Below are 26,557 nucleotides of genomic sequence, written 5' to 3'. Positions count from 1 at the left end.
CGGATTTCAACTTTCTTCTGAATCTCAATAAGTTTCATTGACATCCAGATCCTGAAGACTGTGTCATCTCAGTCATTTCAGACTGGTCAAAAACCATTTCTGCAGAGCTATTGGACTTGTTTTGAGGTCAATAGGGACACTCTACTTTTTGGATTTCCAGAGTTCTTGCACTGATTTATTCTCATATTTGAGGATTGGTATTTCTGTAACTGTGGTGTAAGTTCAGTATAGTTAGTTGGCTATGTTTGTGGATCCTTTCAGAAGGCCAGTGTTTTGTATAGGATTTTTTTTTTTGATGGAGTTTTGCACTTGTTGCCCAGGCTGGAGTGCAATGGCACTGATCACTGCAACTTCCACCTCCTAGGCTCAAGTGATTCTCCTGCCTCAGCTTCCCAAGTAGCTGGGACTACAGATGCCCGCCACCATGCCCAGCTAATTTTTTTTTGTATTTTTAGTAGAGACACGGTTTCATCATGTTGGCCAGGCTGGTCTCAAACTCCTGACTTCAGGTGATCCACCTGCCTCGGCCTCCCAAAGTGCTGGGATTACAGGCATGAGCCACTGTGCCTGGTCTCTATAGGATCTTTATGTGTGTTTGAATTCTTGCACTTGGTTTCACAGGTGTACATATTAGCTGGATGATTGGTGTTGTAGTTTGGGCTGCAATCCAGTAGACGAAGCATAAGAGTAATGGCCGGTAGCTAGGTTAATACCAAGCTGTGCAGCTCTTTTGTATTTCCCTTAGTATGCAGGCATGCTCTTGAGTTGGGAGAGCAGAAAGAGATAGCATCTGCCTCACCAAATCTGCTCCTGGGATTTGGGAGAGCCCCCTGTGATCAATGGTGCTGTGCTGGCATTTCTTTTGTTAGCTATTCTGTACCACCAGCCCTCTCGGGCAGGGGCTGCAGCAGAGAGATATGCCACACTCTATGGACCCACCCTGTGGAGGGAGGCATGCCCCATCTCATCTTGCCCAGAAACCCATGCATCTCTCCCTTCTCAGTGTTCTGGGGTTTGGAGCTCTTCCCCAGCTTCATTACTGTCCACAGATCTCTGCTCCTTACTCTCAAGTAGCATGCTGTAGCCCTGGGTGCACCTGACTGTCCCTTAGCTGGGGTTCGGTTCTGTCTGTGCTAGGGGATCCAATATGCTCCAGGCTAGCTAGGAAAGTACTCAGGTGCATCAATACACTGAGGCTGGGCTGCAGGGGCTGTTATGTGCACCTGCTCCTGCAAAGCAGCTAGGCATGGATGCTGGGAGCGGCTGAAAGGCAGGAAAGCTTGCAGAGCAGATGCACCTCAGTCCCGTGAAGAAGCTGGCTCTGCCCTCTCCTGGGTCAGAGGTCACCCCGGCCTCCACCTCCTCGGAAGAATGGGAAGCCCTGGGGACTGGTGCCTATGGCTACTCTCAGCTGGAGCTGCCCAGAGCACCAAAAGCTTCCAGGCTCCAAGCCCTCTGAAGGCCCATCTCCGCCTCTTCTCCATCAGATCTTCCTGCCAGCTCATACACCCATGGGCGACAAGGGGTCCCTATAGCTAGGATCCCAAAGATTCCCAGTGAAGGTGAGGCCTCAGTTCCCTCACTGACCCCTTGCGCAGGAGCCATTTAAGGCCAGGCTTCGGTTACTGATTTTAAATCTTTCTTTTCATATATACTCACTGAAAGCCATACATTTCCCTCTAAGTACTAATTTAGCTACATCCCATAAGTTTTGTTAGATTATTATATTTTTTCTTTCAGTTCAAACGTTTCCTTGTGATTTATTTCTTTGACTTATGGGTTATTTAAAAATACGTTGTTTACTTTCCAAATATTTGGGATTTTCATTTACTTTTGAGGCTAGAAGGAAGTTACAAAATAAGAACTGTATTACAGAGAAAGCACAGGTATTTATCAGAATTCAAGCTTGGCTTTAGCCAAACTACTTTAGGGTCATGAGCCTCAATTTTCTTATCTGAAAAATGAGATCAATAATACTATTCTTATAAGTTTACTGTAAGGATAAATGGATACTGAACATAGTGCCCCCATATGCCACACAGAGCTAACAGAGGATGACTATTATCATTTCTTTTCCCAATGGAACTTGCTGAATATTTCCTCTCATTTCAAAACTGAGGAAGCAGCATGAGTTAGTCTTTCACTTTTATAACATCCTTTTTAGTTTATAAGTTTAGAAAATGTAGCAACTTGTGAATTAAAGTCAGGTAGCCAAAAGTAAAAGAATAGTACCTTGTACCTGGAAAGCTTCCTTGACTGTCAAAGGAACCCCAAGGAAGGGCCATTTATTTTCCAGGGTGGCTTCATCTTCCTGCTTCTCTGCAAGCTTTTGATCTACAGCATGAGCCTCCTTCATTGCTTCCTCAAACCTAAGAAGAAATAAAACAATGCAAACTTTAACTAAACAAGTCATCTGACCAACTTTATTAAAAGAATACCCATATCAACATGTTAATATGTAATCAACATATTAAAGTTAATGTACTTGTCAAGAGCCTTATAAAGCTGACCGTTTGAGCCAGTGATTCTCCTTTTAGGATCCATCATAAGAACAGTAATCCAACCTAGTAAGAATTATCCATACAGAAAGCTGGTCAGTGCATCATTATTTATATTAGAAAAACACATAAAATCTCCTTGTCACCAAATAAATAATTATAGATATCTACAACAGACAACTGTATGGCCAATAAAGGCGGTGTTGCGTAAAGGCCATAAACAGACACTTCTCAAAAGAAGTCATTTATGCAGCCAACAAACATGAAAAAAAGCTCAAAATCACTGATCATTAGAGAAATGCAAATAAAAACCTACATGAGGTACCATCTCGCACCAGTCAGAATTGCAATTATTAAACATCAAGAAACAACAGATGCTGCCGAGGCTACAGAGGTAAAGGAACGCTTTTATGCTGTTGGTGAGAATGTAAATTAGTTCAACCATTACGAAAGACAGTGTGACAATTCTTCAAAGAACTAGAACCAGAAATTCCATTTGATCCAGCAATCCCATTATTGGGTATATACCCAAAAGAATACAAATCATTCTATTATAAAGATACATGCACACATATGTTCATTGTACCACTATTTACAATAGTAAAGACATGGAATCAACCCAAATTCCCATCAATGGTAGACTGGATAAAGAAAATGTGGTACATCAAAAAGAAATGGGATCATATTCTTTGCAGGGACATGGATGGAGCTGGAAGCCATTATCCTCAGCAAACTAATGCAGGAATAGAAAACCAAACATTATATGTTCCCACTCACAAGTGGGAGCTGAAAGATGAGGACACATGGACACAGGGAGGGAAACAACACACACTGGGGCCTCTCAGGGTGGAAAGCACATCATATAAAATAGCTAATGCATGCTGGACTCAACATTAGGCGATGGATTGATAGGTGCAGAAAACCACCATGGTACACGTTTACCTTGTAACAAACCTGCACATCCTGCACATGTACCCCAGCACTTAAAATAAAATAAAATAAGAAGTGGTGTTTCCTAAAAGTTTTACTGCCCTTTAGAAATTCCTGTGATGTAATGTCATTTAATGTAAGTGAAAAGAGAAGGTTATAGCAGTATATTCCTAGTATAACCTCAAACATGTGAAAATCGTAAGCAAAACATTAACAGTGAATAACTACTCTTACGGTGCTATGATTATAGGTAATTTTTTGTTGTTTTTTGCAAATGTTCTATAATGGACATAATTACAGCAATTTCCAGAATGAAATACAATAAGTCAATATGCCCAAAAGAACACAGTTTAAATGTATGTGGTAATACAATCACTAAAGTATGCAATTCCAGTGTGATTTCTCAGTATCTCAAACATTAATTCTTGAAAATGAAATTTAAAATCCTTCACATAACCTTTCATGTGACTTAAAATAACTTTAATAAAATATCTTTGGGCTCACTGGAAATACCAATGACATTTATTGATTACTTCAACAAATATTCAAAGCATTAAAAAAGAATATGATAATGTCTATGCTTTTAAGATGAATAAAAATTAAGGAACTCTCATTTCCTAGTTTTGTGAACTATGCAAGCTCTTTTATTTCACTGGATTTTAGTTGCTTCAATTGTAAATTGGGGACAATAATATCTACCTAACATGGTGGTAGTGAGGATGCATTGGGAAAATGGATATAAAGAACTGTTGGAAGTTCCTAAAAAGGAGGATTTTTTACTGTCATGTGTATATGACAATATGCTAGAAATGGAAGAGACAGGAGTTATAGAGCATGCCAGGATAATGATGATAATGATATTTAACAATTAATGATATATTTCCGGTATTGGGCAGTACTTTAAATATTGCACAGTCAGTTAATCCTGACATTCATGTGATGTAATAAACAACCTACAGAATGGGAGAAAATATTTACAAACTATGCATCCAACAAAGATCTAACATCCAGAATCTATAAGGAACTTCAACAATGAAACAAGCAAAAAATAAATAACCCTATTTAAAAGTGGGCAAAAGATGTGAACGGACACTTCTCCAAAGAAGATACACAAGCAGCCAAGAAATATACGAAAAAATGCTCATCATCACTAATCATCAGAGAAAAGCAAATAAAAACCACAATTAGATATCCTCTCACACCAGTCAGAATGGCTATTATTAAAAAGTATAGAAACAACAGATACTGGTGAAGCTGCAGAGAAAAGGGAATGTTGATGGGAATGTAAATTAGTTTGGCGATAGTGGAAAGCAGTTTGGAGATTTCTCAAATAACTTAAAACCACCATTTGACCCAGCAATCCCATTACTGGGTATATACCAAAAAGAAAATAAATTGTTTTACCAAGAAGACATGTGCATTTGTATGTTCATCACTATGCTATCACAATAGCAAACACATGGAATCAATATAGATGCCCATCAATGGTGGATTGGATAAAGAAAATTTGGTGTATATGCATCATGGAATACTACACAGCCATAGAAAGAATGAAATCATGTCCTTTGCAGCAACATAGATGCACCCAGAGGTCATTATCCTAAGCTAATTAACACAGGAACAAAAACCAAATATCACATTGTTCTCATTTTTCAGTGGGAGCTAAATACTGGATGCTCATGGCCATAAAGATAGCAACAACAGACACTAGGGACTAATAGATGGGGAAGGGTGTGAGCAAGGGAAAGTTTTGAAAAACTGTTGGATACTATACTCACTATCTGGGTGATGGGATCATTTGCATCCCAAACCTCAGTATCACACAATATATTCATATAACAAACCTGCACATGTGCCCCTTGAACTTAAAATAAAAGTTGAGAGTGGAGCCAAGATGGCCGAATAGGAACAGCTCCGGTCTACAGCTCCCAGCATGAGCAACGCAGAAGACGGATGACTTCTGCATTTCCATCTGAGGTACCAGGTTCATCTCACTAGGGAGTGCCAGACAGTAGCCGTAGGACAGTGGGCGCAGTGCACCGTGCATGAGCCAAAGCAGGGTGAGGCATTGCCTCACACGGGAAGCGCAAGGGGTCAGGGAGTTCCCTTTTCTAGTCAAAGAAAGGGGTGACAGACAGCACCTGGAAAATCAGGTCACTCCCACCGTAATACTGCACTTTTTGGAAGGGCTTAAATACGGCACACCAGTAGATTATATCCCACACCTGGCTTGGAGGGTCCTACGCCCACGGAGTCTCGCTGATTGCTAGCACAGCAGTCTGAGATCAAAATGCAAGGCGGCAGCAAGGCTGGGGGAGGGGCGCCCGCCATTGCCCAGGCTTGTTTAGGTAAACAAAGCAGCTGGGAAGCTCGAACTGGGTGGAGCCCACCACAGCTCAAGGAGGCCTGCATGCCTCTGTAAGCTCCACCTCTGGGGACAGGGCACAGACAAACAAAAAGACAGCAGTAACCTCTACAGACTTAAATGTCCCTGTCCAACAGCTTTTAAGAGAGTAGTGGTTCTCCCAGCATGCAGCTGGAGACTGCCTCCTCAAGTGGGTCCCTGACCACCGAGCCGCCTAACTGGGAGGCACCCCACAGTAGGGGCAGACTGACACCTCACACAGCCGGGTACTCCTCTGAGACAAAACTTCCAGAGGAACGATCAGGCAGCAGAATTCGCGGTTCATGAAAATCCGCTGTTCTGCAGCCACTGCTGCTGATACCCAGGCAAACAGGGTCTGGAGTGGACCTGTAGCAAACTCCAGCAGACCTGCAACTGAGGGTCCTGTCTGTTAGAAGGAAAACTAACAAAGAGAAAGGATATCCACACCAAAAACCCATCTGTACATCACCATGATCAAAGACCAAAAGTAGATAAAACCACAAAGATGGGAAAAAAACAGAGCAGAAAAACTGGAAACTCTAAAAAGCAGAGCACCTCTCCCCCTCCAAAGGAATGCAATTCCTCACCAAAAACAGAACAAAGCTGGACGGAGAATGACTTTGACGAGTTGACAGAAGAAGGCTTCAGATGATCGAACTACTCCGAGCTACAGGAGGAAATTCAAACCAATGGCAAAGAAGTTAAAAACTTCGAAAAAAAAATTAGATAAATGTATAACTAGAATAACCGATACAGAGAAGTGCTTCAAGGAGCTGATGGAGCTGAAAGCCAAGGCTCGAGAACTACGTGAAGAATTCAGAAGCCTCAGGAGCCGATGTGATCAACTGGAAGAAAGGGTATCAGTGAGGGAAGATGAAATGAATGAAATGAAGCGAGAAGGAAAGTTTTGAGATAAAAGAATAAAAAGAAACAAACAAAGCCTCCAAGAAATGTGGGACTATGTGAAAAGACCAAATCTATGTCTGATTGCTGTACCTGAAAGTGACGGGGAGAATGGAACCAAGTTGGAAAACACTCTGCAGGATATTATCTAGGAGAACTTCTCCAATCTAGCAAGGCAGGTCAACATTCAGATTCAGGAAATACAGAGAACACCACAAAGATACTCCTCAAGAAGAGCAACTCCAAGACACATAATTGTCAGATTCACCAAAGTTGAAATGAAGGAAAAAATGTTAAGAGCAGCCAGAGAGAAAGGTTGGGTTACCCACAAAGGGAAGCCCATCAGACTAACAGCAGATCTCTCAGCAGAAACTCTACAAGCCAGAAGAGAGCGGGGGCCAATATCAACATTCTTAAACAAAAGAATTATCAACCTAGAATTTCATATCCAGCCAAACTAAGCTTTGTAAGTGAAGGAGAAATAAAATACTTTACAGACAAGCAAATGCTGAGAGACTTTGTCACCACCAGACCTGCCCTAAAAGAGCCCCTGAAGGAAGCACTAACCATGGAAAGGAAAAGCCAGTATCAGCCACTGAAAATCATGCCAAATTGTAAAGACCATCGAGGCTAGGAAGAAACTGCATCAACCAACGAGCAAAATAACCAGCTAACATCATAACGACAGGATCAAATTCACACCTAACAATATTAACTTTAAATGTAAATGGACGAAATGCTCCAATTAAAAGACACAGACTGGCAAATAGGATAAAGAGCCAAGACCCATCAGTGTGCTGTATTCAGGAAACCCATCTCACCTGCAGAGACACACATAGACTCAAAATAAAGGGATGGAGGAAGATCTATCAAGCAAATGGAAAACGAAAAAAGGCAGGGGTTGCAATCCTAGTCTCTGATAAAATAGACTTTAAACCAACAAAGATCAAAAGAGACAAAGAAGGCCATTACATAATGGTAAAGGGATCAATTCAACAAGAAGAGCTAACTATCCTAAATATATATGCACCCAACACAGGAGCACCCAGATTCATAAAGCAAGTCCTGAGTGACCTACAAAGGGACTTAAACTCCCACAAAATAATAATGGGAGATTTTAAAACCCAACTGTCAACATTAGACAGAATAACGAGACAGAAAGATAACAAGGATACCCAGGAATTGAACTCAGCTCTGCACCAAGCAGACCTAATAGACATCTACAGAACTCTCCACCCCAAATCAACAGAATATACATTTTTTTCAGCACCACACCACACCTATTCCAAAATTCACCACATAGTTGGAAGGAAAGCTCTCCTCAGCAAATGTAAAAGAACAGAAATTATAACAAACTGTCTCTCAGACAACAGTGCAATCAAGCTAGAATTCAGGATTAAGAAACTCACTCAAAACCACTCAACTACATGGAAAGTGAACAACCTACTCCTGAATGACTACTGGGTACATAATGAAATGAAGGCAGAAATAAAGATGTTCTCTGAAACCAATGAGAACAAAGACACAACATACCAGAATCTCTGGGACACATTCAAAGCAGTGGGTAGAGGGAAATTTATAGCACTAAATGCCCACAAGAGAAAGCAGGAAAGATCCAAAACTGACACCCTAACATCACAATTAAAAGAACTAGAGAAGCAAGAGCAAACACATTCAAAAGCTAGCAGAAGGCAAGAAATAACTAAAATCAGACCAGAACTGAAGGAAATAGAGACACAAAAAACCCTTCAAAAAATTAATGAATCCAGGAACTGGTTTTTTGAAAAGATCAACAAAATTGATAGACCACTAGCAAGACTAATACAGAAGAAAACAGAGAAGAATCAAATAGATGCAATAAAAAATGATAACAGGGATATCACTACTGATCACACAGAAATACAAACTACCATCAGAGAATACTACAAACACCTCTACGCAAGTAAACTAGAAAATCTAGAAGACATGGGTAAATTCCTCGACACATACACATTCCCAAGACTAAACCAGGAAGAAGCTGAATCTCTGAATAGACCAATAGCAGGCTCTGAAATTGTGGCAATAATCAATACTTTACCAACCAAAAAAGGTTCAGGACCTGATGGATTCACAGCCAAATTCTACCAGAGGTACAAGGAGGAGCTGGTACCATTCCTTCTGAAACTATTCCAATCCACAGAAAAAGAGGGAATCCTCCCTAACTCATTTTATGAGGCCAGCATCATCCTGATTCCAAAGCCCGGCAGAGACACAACCAAAAAAGAGAATTTTAGACCAATATCCTTGATGAACATTGATGCAAAAATCCTCAATAAAATAGTGGCAAACCGAATCCAGCAGCACATCAAAAAGCTTATCCACCATGATCAAGTTGGCTTCATCCCTGGGATGCAAGGCTGATTCAACATACGCAAATCAATAAATGTAATCCAGCATATAAACAGCAACAATGACAAAAAACACATGATTATCTCAACAGATGCAGAAAAAGCCTTTGACAAAATTCAACAACCCTTCATGCTAAAAACTCTCAATAAATTAGGTATTGATGGGACGTACCTCAAAATAATAGCAACTATCTATGACAAACCCACAGCCAGTATCATACTGAATGGGCTAAAACTGGAAGCATTCCCATTGAAAACTGGCACAAGACAGGGATGCCCTCTCTCACCACTCCTATTCAACATAGTATTGGAAGTTCTGGCCAGGGCAATTAGGCACAAGAAGGAAATAAAGGGTATTCAATTAGCAAAAGAGGAAGTCAAATTGTCCCTGTTTGCAGATGACATGATTGTATATCTAGAAAACCCCATTGTCTCAGCCCAAAATCTCTGTAAGCTGATAAGTGACTTCAGCAAAGTCTCCGGATACAAAAACAATGTACAAAAATCACAAGTATTCTTACACACCAATAACAGACAAACATAGATCCAAATCATGAGTGAACTCCCATTCACAATTGCTTCAAAGAGAATAAAATACCTAGGAATCCAACTTACAAGGGATGTGAAGGACCTCTTCAAAGAGAACTACAAACCACTGCTCAATGAAATAAAAGAGGATACAGACAAATGGAAGGACATTCCATTCTCATGGGTTGGAAGAATCAATATCACGAAAATGGCCATACCGCCCAAGGTAATTTATGGATTCAATGCCATCCCCATCAAGCTACCAATGACTTTCTTCACGGAATTGGAAAATACTAAAGTTCATATGGAACCAAAAAAGAGCCCACATTGCCAAGTCATCCTAAGCCAAAAGAAAAAAGCTGGAGGCATCACGCTACCTGACTTCAAACTACACTACAAGGCTACAGTAACCAAAACAGCATGGTACTGGCACCACAACAGAGATATAGACCAATGGAACAGAACAGAGCCCTCAGAAATAATGCCGCATATCTACAACTATCTGATCTTTGACAAACCTGACAAAAACAAGCAATCGGGAAAGGATTCCCTATTTAATAAATGGTGCTGGGAAAACTGGCTAGCCATATGCAGAAAACTGAAACTGTATCCCTTCCTTACACCTTATACAAAAACTAATGCAAGATGGATTAAAGACTTAAATGTTAGACCTAATACCATAAAAACCCTAGAAGAAAACCTAGGCATTACCATTCAGCACATAGGCATTGGAAGGGCTTCATGTCTAAAACACCAAAAGCAATGGCAACAAAAGCCAAAATTGACAAATGGGATCTAATTAAACTAAAGAGCTTCTGCACAGTGAAAGAAACTACCATCAGAGTGAACAGGCAACCTACAAAATGGGGGAAAATTTTTGCAACCTACTCATCTGACAAAGGGCTAATATCCAGAATCTACAATGAACTCAAACAAATTTACAAGAAAAAAAACAAACAATCCCATCAAAAAATGGGTAAAGGACATGAACAGATACTTCTCAAAAGAAGACATTTATGCAGCCAAAAGACACATGAAAAAATGCTCACCATCACTGGCCCATCAGAGAAATGCAAATCAAAACCACAATGAGATACCATCTCATACCAGTTAGAATGGTGATCATTAAAAAGTCAGGAAACAACAGGTGCTGGAGAGGATGTGGAGAAATAGGAACACTTTTACACTGTTGGTGGGACTGGAAACTAGTTCAACCATTGTGGAAGTCAGTGAGGCGATTCCTCCGGGATCTAGAACTAGAAATACCATTTGACCCAGCCATGCCATTACTGGGTATATACCCAAAGGACTATAAATCATGCTGCTATAAAGACACATGCACAGGTATGTTTATTGCAGCACTATTCACAATAGCAAAGAGTTGGAACCAACCCAAATGTCCAACAACGATAGACTGGATTAAGAAAATGTGGCACATATACACCATGGAATACCATGCAGCCATAAAAATTGATGAGTTCGTGTACTTTGGCATAGCGTTTGTTTTCTGAGTACTGCTGGCCCACTGATAGAGGTAAAAACTCTGTTGTCATGTATATAACCCTATTGGTGGGCCAGCGGTACTGAGAGAACAAAGGCTATATATATATATATATGTGTGTGTGTGTGTGTGTGTGTATGTGTGTGTATATATATACTATATATAGCACATATATAGTATATATATAATGTATATACAGTGTATATATATATAAAGTGTGCATGTGTATATATATACATATATACACACATATATATACATATCTATATATACACACATATACATATATACACATATATATACATACATACGTATATATACATATATACACATATATACACATATATACATATATACATATATACGCATATATACATATATACGCATATATACACATATATATACGTATATATACACATAGATATACGTATATATACACATATATATACGTATATATATATACACACAAGATGCTGCTAGTCTCGGTGTATTGGACACTTGAGCCAAGTGAAACAAATAAAATTATCTCTTTCCCTAGAGGTTCAACTAAAAGAAAGAAGGACTGGGGTTGGTTAGAACACATTAATGGCAGGGCTTTAAAATGAAGGCTCACAAATCTCCTACTTTTTAGATTGCAGAGCTACATCAGTCCCTGAACTTCCCAGGGTCTAGTTGTTCAAATGTCTCATAATTTGTAAAATTGTGAGGATCTGTATGATTATTGGCCACACCACTACCTTTTCACACCCATAAGCCAGTAAAAGTACAATTCTATTGCAATGAAAAGAATCATTGTAAGCATAGCCATTTAGAAACTATAGACATTTCTGTGTGTCTATAGCTAGTTACAAGGTAGCATCATTACCATTTGTAGAGCAAAGGCCAGCACTCTAAGTGTTACACATTCTGGGGGCCTTGCAGATACATACTGTCTACTTGGGGAAAAGGACACTTTTTGCTTTGCTTATATCCCATCCCTCACACTTTGGTTGCACAAAAAGAAGCAGAAGGGTGTGAAGTTGAAGTTACCCACTTTCTGGAAATAAAAAAGCTTTCAGTTGCCAATTCAGAAGGAATTGGGTACCTAAGACCAATATTTCCAATAGGCACAAACTTGGAACTTCAGTAAAGCATCCACATGCCTAAGATTGCTAGTTACTAAAAGCTTCTCTGGATGTGAGCCTCATCCAAGGCAAAAGGGCCTGTAGCCTTGTGTTTACGAAACGTTAGGGAAGAAAACCTTGAGGCACAGTGTCCCAGTCTGCAAGCAGTCTGAGGAAAAGAGTACTCACAGAGATAGATATCAGATGGGGTAGTAGCTGAAGGAGAAAGTCTGTGATTAGGAGGTGAAAATAACTCGAAAAGCTGGATTGAACTAGAAGGGACCCTTCAGATGAATAGCAAAAATACCAAGGTGGAGTAAAAAGGAAGTTATTTGTGGGAGAAGGGCACAAGATAAAGCTGAAAAACTAAAGTATGCCAGATTACAAAGGGCCCTTACATGGCGTTCTAGGGAGTCTGGATATTGAAATGTTTAAAGCAGGAAAGGGGCATAATCTCTTTAGTGATTTACAGATATCCTTTGGCTTCTGCAACATAAAAAGTATGGGGAAGGGAGAGCAAAACTAGAAATATAAAGATTACCGCAGTAGGCAAAGATGATGGTGATTGGGACTAAAGTGACAGCAGTTGAGATAGAGAAAAGTAGAGTTATTTAGAGATGAGATCTTGAGAGAGATATTTAGAAGGTAGAACTCATATAAAATATTAGAAGGTTAGAATGTGGGGGATGAAGGAATTTTTTTTCCAGTTTTTCTGGCTTATGGTAGACGGTAATGTCATTCACTGAAATTTTCATTTCATGAGTTTGATTTTAATTATTTTGACTTTTGGTGCCCATGTGACTTCCTGCTAGAGGTGTCAAGTAGGTAGATATACATATATGGGAATTGAGCTCAGAGCAAAGGTCTGGGCTGCAGACAAAGTTCCAGGAGTTATCAGGGTTCAAATGATCTTTGAAGTCATAGAAGACCAAGGCTAAGTATATTTATAACTACATGAACTATTATACACATATACACACATACAAAATTACAGAATCATACCTTAAGGAAGAATAAAATGTATTTAGATGTGTGAGAGTTAAATAATAAAATAATGGAAGAGCACTGTCTAGAAGCCAAAGGTAGCAATGACTTCAAGAACAGGACAATTATCATTTTGATAATAAGACCAACATGTACAATATACCGAGTCTATTTTATGTGCCAGTTATTGTGTTTTAAATTCACTAAGTTGTTCCATCCTCACAATAATCCCATTAGGTACATAACAACTGCTTCATTATGGTTATGAGGAAACTGAGGTAAAGAGAGGTTAAGGACTCATCCAAAGTCACATTGTCAAGAGTTGCAGACATTGTTGGCTGCCTATCCAAAATCCACTTTTTCCCTTTATAAATATAACTTCAATTTTTCAGGCAACTCTCTTTATTGTACTGCCATATGCCTTACAGGAAATAGGCCCAATCTCTAACCTTAAGTGTGTGATTTCTTATTCGTTTAGTGCAATCACAGTGATGTTATTCACCTTGCCAAAAATTGGTTTATCAGTGGTATCTGGTCACAATTTTGGCTCTTGAGACATAAGGCATAGCAGCCATCTTATGACAATGAGAAGATCTAGTCTAATAAGGCTGACAAACTAGGATGTCCAAGGCAAAAGACTGAAAACAGGTTGATGATGACATTTTTCAGCTGCTGAGTCAATCAATTCTAGAGCTAACCTACCAAAAGACTTACTGGTTTGTGGGATAGTATATTTTCCCAATTGCTTTCAGTCATTTTGAATTGGGTTTTCTGTTATTTGCAGTGGAAACAACCCAAACTGATAGAGTTAGCAGGCTATTTTGTTTGTTTGTTTTGTTTTGTTTTTTGTTTTGTTTTGTTTTTGAGACAGAGTCTCTCTCTGTCGGCCAGGCTGGAGTGCAATGGCATGATCTCGGCTCACTGCAACCTCCACCTCCTGGGCTCAAGTAATTCTCCTGCCTTGGCCTCCTGAGTAGCTGGGATTACAGGCATGTGCCACCACACCCAGCTAATTTTTGTATTTTTAGTAGAGACGGGGTTTCACCATATTGGCCAGGCTGGTCTCAAACTCCTGACCTCAGGTAATCTGCCCGCCTCAGCCTCCCAAAGTGCTGGGATTATAGGTGTGAGCCACCGCGCCCAGCCAACAGGTTATTTTTAATTGAGTGGTAGGAACAGAAGCTAGATTTCAGTGAGTGTAGGTAGGTGTAAGTTAGAGGTAAGGATTCAGAAAAATAAGTATTGACTACATTTTTTAGAAGCTTACTTATGTTAAAAAAAAAAAGAGACAATTTTGGTAGTGAATTAGGCATGGCAAAATATTAATCTGAGAATGTTGCAATCTGGCCTCTTACAAACACAAAGAACCTGGCTGTACAAAAAGCAGTGTAGGCCAATAGTCAAATCCCAGGCTTTGGAGAAAGACTGATCTGAGGTGGTTATATAACCTTGCAAGTGACAACTTCCTAAACTGTTTCTCCAGCTATAAAATGGTGGTAACAATAAAATCTTCAAGCTTTGTTATTTAAATGTGATAATGCATAAACACAGTACTTAGCACAGAAGAGCCATTCAGTAAATCGTGGCTATCACTATCATCATTACTAATATCATCAGGTTCTACTGACAGTCAACAAAATTCTTGTCAGGAAAATCAAAGGATTGGATTACAGAAGATTAAGCCAAAGCCATGTCACCCAAACCACAGAGCTTAGGGAAGTGGCAACATGAAATTTAGGAAGTGGGTTACAAGTCTCTATATCAGAAAAACAATGAGAAGAACTGCAGCAGCTATTTCTTCAACAAGTGCCACCAACACTGATGTTATCAGCACCATTTACTGGCACAATATTTGTTGATGCAAGACAGGGTTCCACCACACCTGTCTCCCAGGAGTTTCCCAACCAGGTGGGGCAGGGCAGTCAGGCTCCCCAGTCCTGTTCTTTCCAAGGATGGAGAAAAGGTACTGCCTTAACTATGTACACTTTCCTAAGGTCTCGAAGTCCCCTTCATTAGCATTGCCCAAACTTCAGCCACATACAATCAGCACAAGCAGAGAACTTCCAAGGGAAGGTTGATAAAGGCATAAAGGAAATTGGATACCCTTACACGTGGCCTCAGTGCCACAGGGCAGCACTAGACTCCTGAGACCAAGCAAATCCCCATAGTTTCAGCCAAGCTGAAACAAGGCACCTCAGCCAAAAATCCTTACCCTTGGACAACAGGATGAGGCCTAAGGGTGGCTGTGACACCAGATGATACATAGGCTGGCCAATGTGGGTTGAGTGAAAGATTTATTGAGGTCTGAGAGGGTTTTTAAAAAATCTATACATCTTGAAATCCTGCACTTGGTCAGTGATTCGAGTACAGCCAGTGGCAGGGGAGTGAAATCCAAGGAGGATTCTACCCCTTAGATAGCTTTTTAGTGGAAAGCAACACATTATATCACTTTCTCCAGGAAGCCTTTTCTGACACCTCTCCAGTCTTGGATCAGTAACCTTCTCTATGCTCACAGTACTCTTTTCTTCCCCTATCAGAGCACTAATTCCACTGTGCTGTAAATAACGGTTATTCACATGCTTCAACCACCAGACTGGGAGCTGAAAGAAGTCAGGGACTGTTGAGTTTATCTTTACATCTTCAACACCTAGCATGCTACCAGGCGTATAGTAAGCATTCAATAACCATTTGTGGGATAAATGAATGAAAGTGTTTTCAAGCATTTAAATCCGTAAAACTATAAATTTTGAGGGTCCATATTATTTTCCCCTTTAGAAAGAATAAAACAAAAATCCAGAGAGATTCAAAAACATGCCTAAGTTCATACAATAACTAACAGAGGAAGAATTTTGTCCCAGGTCTGTGTGATTCTGTAAGTGTGTATTTTGAGTCTTGACATCTCTGGACTCTAGGGCTCCCAGAAAGTTTGCCTTGGCCATTTTCTATGTCATTCAAAGATTGGGAAGAATATACTTATTGGATGAAATGCATGACAATAGATGCTCCAGGGAGCAAAGTCTGAAACTAGTAACAAATTCGTACTTTTCCAGGCAAGCAAGAAAAAGAGTGAACAATAAATCATAATCCAGGAAGACATAGGAAGCCAACAGGTTGCAGAGCATAAGATGAAACTGCATTCAGGAGCTCCAAAACAAACATTGTCTAAACACAGGTATATTAATTCGTTACTTACTGAAGAAATGCTAAATATCTGATCATGTTCTAGACACTGAAGACAATAAGATGAAAAAGATATGGTCCATGCCACTGAGGAACTCACAGTCTGGTGGGTGAGACAATCAAGACCACAATGACTATGCAATGTTGAACCAGTTTTTATACTATAATCTCTCAGCCCTGAAACAAGTATTCTATATGCCACTTTCTTTTTTTTAATAGATTTTATGTGAAGATATTTCTTTTTTTATTATTATTACTATACTTTAAGTTTTAGGATATATGTGCACAACGTGCAGGTTTGTTACATATGTATACATGTGCCATGTTGGCGTGCTGCACCCATTAACTCATCATTTAGCATTAGGTATATCTCCTAATGCTATCCCTCCCCCACCCCTTTCTTTGACTAGGAAAGGGAATTCCCTTACCCCTTGTGCTTCCCGGGTGAGGTGCTGCCTCACCCCGCTGTGGCTCATGCACGGTGCGCTGCACCCACTGTCCTGCACCCACTGTCCGGCACTCCCCAGTGAGATGAACCCAGTACCTCAGTTGGAAATGCAGAAATCACCCATCTTCTGCATCACTCATGCTGGGAGCTGTAGACTGGAGCTGTTCCTATTCGGCCATCTTGGCTGCACCCCCTCTATATGCCACTTTCTGATGGGACTCAGAAAACTAAACTTTCCTTTGATAATTTGTGCCCTCTTGGATCCTTCAAATATGGCTGGTAGAGAAAGACTAGGAGGAAAGAAAAGAGGTGAAGGGGTTTGTTTCTTCCAGTTTGCTTGCTGTTCCTGACACCATTGTTTCAACAATAGCCTTTCAATTAGGCAACAGTAGTTGATTCCAGTTTCCTATTTCTTCCCACACTCTAGAACCAGTCTCATCACACCCCCTCAGAAATACTGGCACCAGTCAGCTGGCAGCTGCTTCTCAGAATTCTGAACCACAGCTCTGAATATGAGGTCCCTTTTCAAAGTTTCTGAGGTAGAAGCAGCAGCCAGGCAACACCCTCTTCACAGATGTCTTGGTCCCAGCTCTGCAGGCATTTCCTTTGAGCTCCTAGATTCTGATAATCCCAATTTCTTCCCTTTTTTCCCTCATACCTAGGGTGTTCCCTCAGTTTACTGTTTCCTGCAGTTATCATCTTGGTGTTACTTCAGTGTTACATTTTTTGTTTGTTTTTTCAGTCCTTAAACATCTATTCTACCAATTCCCTATATTAAATTCTTTGTTAAAAATAGTGTGGTTTCTGGGCCCTTCATGATACAAAAGTGACATGAGCACAATGTGCTCTGGGAGCTCAGAGTAGAAATCTCACAGAGACTGAGATGATTAGATAATGTAAAATTGAGAACTGGACTGAGTCCTAAAAAATTAACTAAGCCAAATAAAGGAGAGGTGGGGAAAGGGAAAGTGTTCCAGGCAAAAGTAATAACATGTGCAAAGTTATGCAGATGATAGAGAGCATAAATGGATCAGGAGAAATAGAGTAGTTCTGTACGATTAGAATAGGACATGAAGGAAAACAAGTTTGACAGGATGATAAATAAAGAAGAAGAGCCAGTAAACTTGTTGACTATTAGAGTTAGAAGATAGATTTGGGAAAGGAAGGAAGAAGGTAGAGTCTAGGGGTACACCTAGGTATCTTGCTTGTGTGACTGGATGGAAGAATAGGTTTGGGAAGAAGGTAAAAAAGCAGTGAATATTTTCTCATCAGTCAATCACAAACACAAAGCTGGAAGCCAAAGAAAGACAAAGCTAGAAGCCAGCATAATTAAGTTCACATATCTTCCTACTATTTCGTAGCTGTGTGATTTTAATCACTGAACTGCCTTGAGAGTAAGTTTTAGTGCCAAGCAAACAGGGATAACAATGCAATAGAACTGTGTGTAATCATAAGGACAGCTCCATTTATTGAGCTCATGTTGTAGTAACAACCATAACAATAAAAAAGCTAACAATGAGGGATTGATGTAAGGTTCTATACTAGGTGCTTTACACATATTTTTCATCTTAATGCCAGTGTTTTAAATTTCTAGTAAAATAAAAACACTGTTATCAGGACAGTAAGCCCGTTTCGGGGCCCTTTACAGGAGGGAGGATAAAAGCACAGATGTCACACATAGCATGCATGAACTTCATAAAATTATTTCTGAACATCTTTTTATTTTACCTAAGGTCTCTGTCTTAGAAGCAGTCCTGTTTTCTCTTTCTTCAAATCTCCAATCCCCTGACGGTCACTGCCCTGCCATGCTCCCCCCATTTACCCACAAGCACCCTCTCCAGTCTCCTAGTACTAGCCCAAACTCATTATTTTCAACAAGGTCAAAAATTTGATTTTCTCTCAGATCTTTATCTATGTCCTCATACACAAAAACGAGCTCTGCAACAACTGACCCCCTTCTTCGAAACTCCTTTTTAAAAGGCAACAGAAAATTTTTAAATAATAGAATCTCTCTCAAATGTTTAAAGATACACTCTGCCCAAAAAGTACCCCCAAATTACATTTCAGGTAAAAGTTGGTTCATAGAAGAGAGAGACAAGTCAGGACCCCCTGAAACATAGAACCACCCCATAGTTCTGTTATGTAAGCTTGGTGTCACATATCCATATTCTTGAATCATGGCTTTGTCACATACTTTTCTTGAAATGCTGTTGAGATGATCAAATGAGAAAACATGTATAAAGTATCTATTATGATACAAACCCATTTGATGCAGTACTTTCATTAAAATATTTTAAATGTCTATAATTTCATGATATTGGCTAGTTTTCATTTGATTTACATTAACCATCCATGTTAAAGGATAGGTTTATAATATGCATAGTGATACAAAGTTTCATTTTAAAATGATTAAGTTAGAATAAATGACTCAATTTTAATAAGTATATTAACAACAACAGAGCTGACGTGCAAACAAGACAAAAATCCTAAAGATGGTACATGAATGGCTGAGATCTACACAATGGCACCCTATGTCATGGTTGCTAAGAAGAACTGTGCTACCCATTAAACAGAATATTACAAAGAGAATAATCCAAGTTTTTGGCCCTCTAATACCTCAGAGCTGCTGAGAAGTGTTTACTTGGCAATAGAGACACAGAAGTAACGTATATGATACCTATATAAAACACTATCTACTATGCTAAATACACATTGGAAAAAGTGTGCATATGTGGGGGGGGGTTCTCCTATTACTCACTACCAAATATTAATCTATTCAGTAAACGTTCGATGATGCCTACCAAACTGTAGACCTTGTTCTGGATGTTGGATATGCAAAAACAACAAAATTTAGTCCTTGCCATCAAGGATCTTGCAGTTAATAGGAGGAGGATGCAGACAAATAATCATAAACACTCAACAAAGGACAAAATACTGAAATTAGAAGTCAGAGAAGTTCCCAGTGAGAACAAGGGAAGGACACAGAGAAAGAAGAATCTAGGAAATATGCTAAGGTGGCATGACCACAGATGTAGAACAAAAACGACCATAAATCACTCCTTGAGAGAGTGGAAATGCTCACCTGTACTTGACAATTCCATTGATCATTGGGTTCACATCCTTGATTCTGTTGATATAAGCCTGAACAACATCTATACACTTCACCTGCAAAATACAATATTTTAGTTAGCAGCCATTTATTCACTAAACAATTCATTCAACAAGTATTTCCTGAAAGACTCCTGTGTACATTAATCATTTTTTGAGATACTTTCAGTGAATTACCCAGTGTAGTCCCCCGTGAAGCAAAATATGAAGCTAAGGAGGTAGGTGCAAGATGTCTACTTTGAAGATAAGAAGTCAGGAATATACCAGTATAAGAAAGTTCCAAACAATGAGGAGGGATAAAAGGAATAAACTCTGCTGAAGTTAAATAAAAATTGGAGTTCAGAGATATTATGTATATATACTAAACTAGCAAATATTTTGTTCTAGTAAATAATCAATTAAAAAATAGATATCGTTTCAGTAATACCCTGAAACTTAACAGTATACATCAACTCTGTCTCTGGGGAGTGGAGACATAAAAGGGCATAAAGGTAGGGTTTCCAGATAAAATATAGGAAATCAAGTTAAATTTGAATTTCAAATGAATAGAGAGTAATTTTTAGTATCAATATGTCCCAATTATTGCATGGGGATGATTATACTGAAATCTATTTGTTATTTATCTTGAATTTAAATTTAGCTAAGTATATTGTACTTTTGTTTGCTAAATTTACCAACACCAAACCAAACGTCTTAAGCATGTGAGCAGGGATGAGTAAAACATCCTGGGTGGGTGCCACAGGATTATTATTTAATTATTATATACAATTATATACAATTGTAGTTTTAATGTTAATTCTTAGACATGAGACAATAAACATTAGAAAACTGCAAAGCAAAACAGAACCCCCAAGTAATGAGGAGAGAAAAATAATTAAAAAGAAATCAGATCAAGCCAGAAAAAAGAAGGAAAGGAAAAGAAAAAGCAAGTGTGATAAATTATAAGCATTACATCAAGTGAAAAGGATTAAACCAATTACATAATAAGTGTGAAGGACTGAGTTCCCCTGCCAGAGGGCAAAAACATTAAATTTGGTTTTAAAAAAAGCTCAGCTATACAATGTTTATATGAAATTCATCTGGAACAAAAAGACAATGAAAGATTGAAAACAAAGAGTTAGGCAAAGATATACTAGGTGAAAACAAACAATAAGAAAGCTGAGGTGGTATCATTAATATCAGAGAAAGCAAATTTTAAAACTAAAACCTAACATGGTATGATATATGAGGACGCTATAACAGTCATGTACTTTTCTGTGTTAATAAAGCAAGCAAATACATGAAGCATATACTACAAATACAAAGAGAAGTTGACCAGATGTATAAATACAGTAGCAAACAATATAGCTCTCTCAGAGACTCACAGACCAAGGAGTAAAAAGTGAGGATATATCTAAGAATTTAATAATACAACCAACATGCTCAAATGCATAGTGAGGGAGAATTTTTACTCCATCAAGAATATGCTCTTTATTCATCAATCATTAACACAAAATAGTCATGTCACACAAAGCAAATCTTAAATCCCAAATGGTTTTAGAGAATTTCTAAGTCAATTTGACAAATTATCATAATCTAGAAATATTAGAAACCCAAAATTAAACAGTGATATTTAGAAGGCTTAATTATTTCAAAAACATTCTTCCATATAACCAATGGATCTAAGAGGTAAACAAAACTAAAATGGCAAATTATCAGGAAATTCACAAAAAGAGGATCATTTCTTATCTAATCTATTGTCTATGGCTAAAATTGTCCTAATATGCTTTTATTTATAAAAAGTAAGACAACATATAAGGTATTCAACTTAAAATAATAGAAAAATAAAGGAATTTCTTAAAGAATAACAAGATCAAGATAAAATTTAATAACAGAAATAAAATAGGAACCGTAACAACAAAACCAGTATAAAAAGATGAACTAACTTTTAAATATCTATCAAACGGATAAACTGCAACAAGCATGATGCAGAAAGAGTGTGTGCAGAAAAATGGTTGGTACTAAGAATGAAAAAAAGGTACAACCATAGATACAGGGGAGATTTATAAAATTATAAAAGAAAGTTATATGTACTTTTTCTTTTGGGTTAACTCTACTTGTCCTTTAGAATTATGCATCTAGTAGGTTTTCAGTAAATGTTTGTTAAATGCATGCACAGACAGAGATTTCAGCCACCATAACTCAATAGTCTAGTGTATACACAGCTCTAGCATTAAGAGCCTGGATTGCCAAGCTGATGTCTAGCACCTGGTCACTCCATCAACGTATACAACCCCAAAGATCTTCAACTGCAACTGCTACCCTAATTGAGTTTGTAGCATGCAGGACGTGAGAAAAAAAAAAAAAAAAAAGCAGGGATTAGAGGTAGAAGTTAACATGACCATAATTGCCATTTTCTAAATACTTATTACATGCCAAGAACTTTATATATATTATGTCATTAAATCTTCCTAGCAACACATGTAATGTTATCCCCATTTTACAGATGAAGTCATTGAGGCTCACTGAGGTTAAGTGACTTAACCAAAGTCACATAGCTGAGCCTGGATATTTGTGTTTGCTTATTCCAAATGAACCTTGCTGTCATAAGAGAAATGAAGACTAGGTACATGATTAGAAAATCCACTCACTACAGAAAAGTACAAATGAAAAGTGAAAGCTTCTCACTCTCTCTCTCTTTCCCTCCCTCACTCCCTTATTCCCTTCTCCCCTCTCTTGAGCTCTCTCTCCCTTCTTCACACAAAAGGAATCATATTATATTCATTGTTCGGTACCTTATATTTTTACCACTTAACATAATTCAGAACTATTTACATATCTGTTCTTCAGACCAACTTCATACTTATTAATGGCTGCACCATATTACTCCGTATGGACAGACTAAAGGAGGAACTAGTGATATTTTTTATTACTTATCTAAAAACTGAAAACACTTTTTTCTAATTTTCTAAAGTATTGATTATATTTATTATAAATAGGTAACATGAGCACACGTTTCAAAAATCTGAGAGTAAAAAAGGTCATGCAATGAAGCCTCTTTCTACCCTTGTCTCCTAACAAAGGAGATGAATAAAGGGTGGGACTTATGGTTTCAAAATCTCATTGACTTTCCGATCATCAACAAAATCAAATATCCAAATGTGCAAAAACGATGACCAGGCTATGTATGTTGGTGGCCATAAGTTGATGTATTTTTGGCAAGGCCCAACCTTGGATACCAACTGAGGCTGTGGAGGTTCAGATGACATAGTGGTAGCCTGAATTCTGAATAATAGAAGAGTAATCATAAGGACACAAAAGCAAACAAAAGACAGTAGACACTGACTCACAGGAAACTGACTGTTCAATCAAAGCTCGCTATCAAGAAGCATACTCTTCCACAAAGTGCCAACAAAAATTAGTAAGATTCACCTGGCTCTACCACTTTCCAGCTATGTGGTATTGGGCAAGCTATTAGAAAGCTCTTAACTTTATTTTCCTTCTCTGTAAGATGATGGATAATTATACGTACCTCAAAATGTCATTATGAAGATTCAATTTACAAAAATCTAAGTAAAATATTTGCCTTATCAAGTGACACATGGTAGGTGTTTAAGAAATTTAGTTGTTTTGCAGTAACAATATTTCCATGTTTAAAAAAGGCAGAAACTAAGGGATAAATAAAACTTTGTATCCACTCCACTTCTCCCCTTCAGAACATTTTTATAAATCTAGATAAACTGTATCTAGATCATCTCGTCTCATGGGCAAGCATGAATAAAAAATGGCTAGTTACCAAAAACCTGATGATAGTAATAATAGTAATAGTTAATATTTATATAGGACTAGTATGCCAGACAATGTTCTATAAGTTTTACATATATGAATTCATTTAATTCATGACAATAACTCTAAAAGGTAGATTCTACCATCAAATCCATTTTTCTTAAAGGATATCAGAGGCACAAAAAGTTAAGAAATGTTTTTAAGGCTGGGCACAGTGGCTCACGCCTGTAATCCCAGCACTTTGGGAGGCCAAGGCGGGTGGATCACGAGGTCAGGAGATCGAGACCATCCTGGCAAACACGGCGATAACCCGTCTCTACTAAAAATACAAAATATTAGCCGAGCGTGGTGGCGGGCACCTGTAGTCCCAGCTACTCAGGAGGCTGAGGCAGGAGAATGGCGTGAATCCGTGAGGCAGAGCTTGCAGATCGCGCCACTGCACTCCAGCCCGGGCAAGAGAGGGAGACTCTGTCTCAAAAAAAAAAAAAAAAAAAAGAAATGTTTTTAAGATCACAGAGCTAGATTGTAGAAAATCTAGGATTTCTGAACCCAGGGAGTCTGACTCTAGAGTCCATCCTTCTAATCATTATGTTACACAATCTCCTATGTGCCAGGTGCTTGATGTGTATTATCTGCAATTGCTGTGGCACAAGGTCACAGAGCCATGAACAGACAGTCCAAAATTTGAAATATATCATCTTTCTACTATTAGGTTGGTGCAAAAGTAACTGTGATTTTTGCCATTAAAAGTAATGTCAAAATCTCAATTACAAAATCACAATTACTTTTGCACCAACCGAATACATCCCATTGCCTCCCTAACTGGTAGAAAAGCATGCATGAGTGGGTAGAGGCTGGGGAGGGTTACGGCAAGAAGACAGGATATGTCTTTGAAAGGTAACCAGGAGTACAATACAAATATTAATAATTCATACATTCTGGAACACATACTGAGATACTCAGTAAGTATTCGCTGCATGCCTATTCTTTGTTAAGTAGTATTGTAGATTCTGGAAATAAAGCAATGAGGAAAAACAAATGAAACAGCAGAGAGATGAAAACAAGCGGAGTATAAATAAACAATACTAGACTGTAGCCCAAGATCTCCAGGTAACCAATCATTTATATGACAGAGATGAATAATCCTGCCTGCACAACTCTAGAGAGAACGAATGAGCTACTTAATTTTTTTAACTTAGAACTTTCAACAATTTTTGTGCAAATCATTTTACTTCAGTTTCCTTATGCATAAAATATGAATACTGCCTGTATAATTATATCAGTGAAATAGAATATGTTTAAGTACCCAGGCAGAGTATTTCACATATACTATGCACTAAATATATGGTAGACACAGCTTTTACTATCCTAGACCAAGTACTACTTTTATTTTAAATCAATTTTAAAAAGAATTGGTTGAATGGTAAGCAGCAGGTTGATCTGGGGCCTGTGAGAGACGGAGGAATAGAGAGAGAGAAAGGGAGAGGGAGAGAGAAAGGGAGAGGGAGAGAGAAAGAGAGAGACTGACTTTCCATGGCTGAGAATCAGTTTGAAACTCACCCCTGCTTTACCCCACACAGAGTAATTATGCACAAATAGGACAAACGGATAGGAAGGACTATGAGGGTACCAAAATAGTCCAACCCATGTCCACAGTAAATGTCCTCGGTAAAAATAAACGTACTACAACACCCAGAAGTCTCCCTTCATCCCCAATAAATGCCTCTCCTAAGTCAAGTCGCCCTAGTAGAAAATGGAAAGGAAACCGCAACCACCGCCACCACTACGCTCCCTGGATCCCGCTAAAAGACCCGTCCCTCCAGCCTCTTCTGAATTGCACTCTCACCTTTCTCTGTCGGATCAGCTTGGCCAGCTGCATCCCCGAAAGCAGAAGCAATGGTTCAGTCACCGGCCGAGGGGTCTTTGAGGCAAATTTTGGGCCCCCTAAGACTAAAGCTGCTCGGCCTACTAAGCCTATGAGAAAGCCTAGCGCCTGCAAGAGGAACAACTGAATGCGGGCGGTAAATGAAGGTGCCATCGCAGCCTGGATTCCGCAAGGTCCTAGTGCTTGAGGGTTATGTGCACCCTGGGGAAAGGACGAGAAAAATGCTAAGCAAAGAGGTACTTACGAAGCTTTTAGTTTACAAGTCCAGTGTCTACCCACAATTCCACAGGAGCTTGTTTATTATCACCTGCAGGGCTCCTAGCCAGAGATGGGGGCGGAGACTTCCCAGCAGCTGCCTGTGTGCAATGCTACCTGTCGTTAGTGCTGTTGTAACCCAAGACAGAAAGTGAGTCATAAGAAAGAACACTATACCTAATGCTAAATGACGAGTTAATGGGTGCAGCACACCAACATGGCCCATGTATACATATGTAACAAACCTGCACATTGTGCACATGTACCCTAAAACTTAAAGTATAAAAATAATAAAATAAAATGAAATAAAATAAAAAGAAAGAACACTGGCCTTGGAATTCCCCAGTTCTGCTACTGTGTAGCCCTGGCCAACTTACACTATATCTCCTAGTCAGTTTACTCATAAGAAAAAAATGGGAATAACTACTCCTATATCAAAGGGTTACCATAAACACTAGATAATAAGTAAAAACATTTAGCACAATTTATGGTAAATAGTATAAGTGGTAGTTGTTATAGTTTATTTCAGTTGTGCTTGTGAAAAAAGTGTTGTAAGTATACCTTTGTATACAAATATTCAGTATGCTCAACAAACAACTAAATGGCAAGCATATATATTTTCCATATGCATATTATTTAATTCTTATAAGATCACTAACAGGTAGTACTGATGAACATCAAATCTCCAGCCCTTCT

General features: G+C 38.8%; 1 protein-coding gene across 3 annotated transcripts in view; it reads right to left on the bottom strand.

The window, feature by feature from the left end:
* Positions 1 to 25,907, bottom strand: part of FAAH2 (fatty acid amide hydrolase 2) — a 211,580-nt gene extending 185,673 nt beyond the window's left edge. For 2 of the 3 annotated variants that reach the window (XM_055269427.1, XM_055269430.1), the window contains exons 1-3: positions 25,568 to 25,907; positions 19,931 to 20,013; positions 2,233 to 2,369 (exon numbers count right to left, since the gene is read on the bottom strand). In XM_055269427.1, coding sequence (XP_055125402.1) covers positions 2,233 to 2,369; positions 19,931 to 20,013; positions 25,568 to 25,759 — 412 coding nt within the window. In that variant the 5' untranslated portion in view covers positions 25,760 to 25,907. The remainder of the gene's footprint in view (positions 1 to 2,232; positions 2,370 to 19,930; positions 20,014 to 25,567) is intronic. The other variant, XM_055269426.2, reaches the window with a different exon arrangement.
* Positions 25,908 to 26,557: the final 650 nt, after the last annotated feature.

This window comes from Symphalangus syndactylus, chromosome X (genome assembly GCF_028878055.3).
Source record: "Symphalangus syndactylus isolate Jambi chromosome X, NHGRI_mSymSyn1-v2.1_pri, whole genome shotgun sequence".
Classification (NCBI taxonomy): domain Eukaryota; kingdom Metazoa; phylum Chordata; class Mammalia; order Primates; family Hylobatidae; genus Symphalangus; species Symphalangus syndactylus.
Note: the sequence above shows the minus strand (reverse complement) of the source record. Positions and strands in the feature narration are given on the sequence as shown.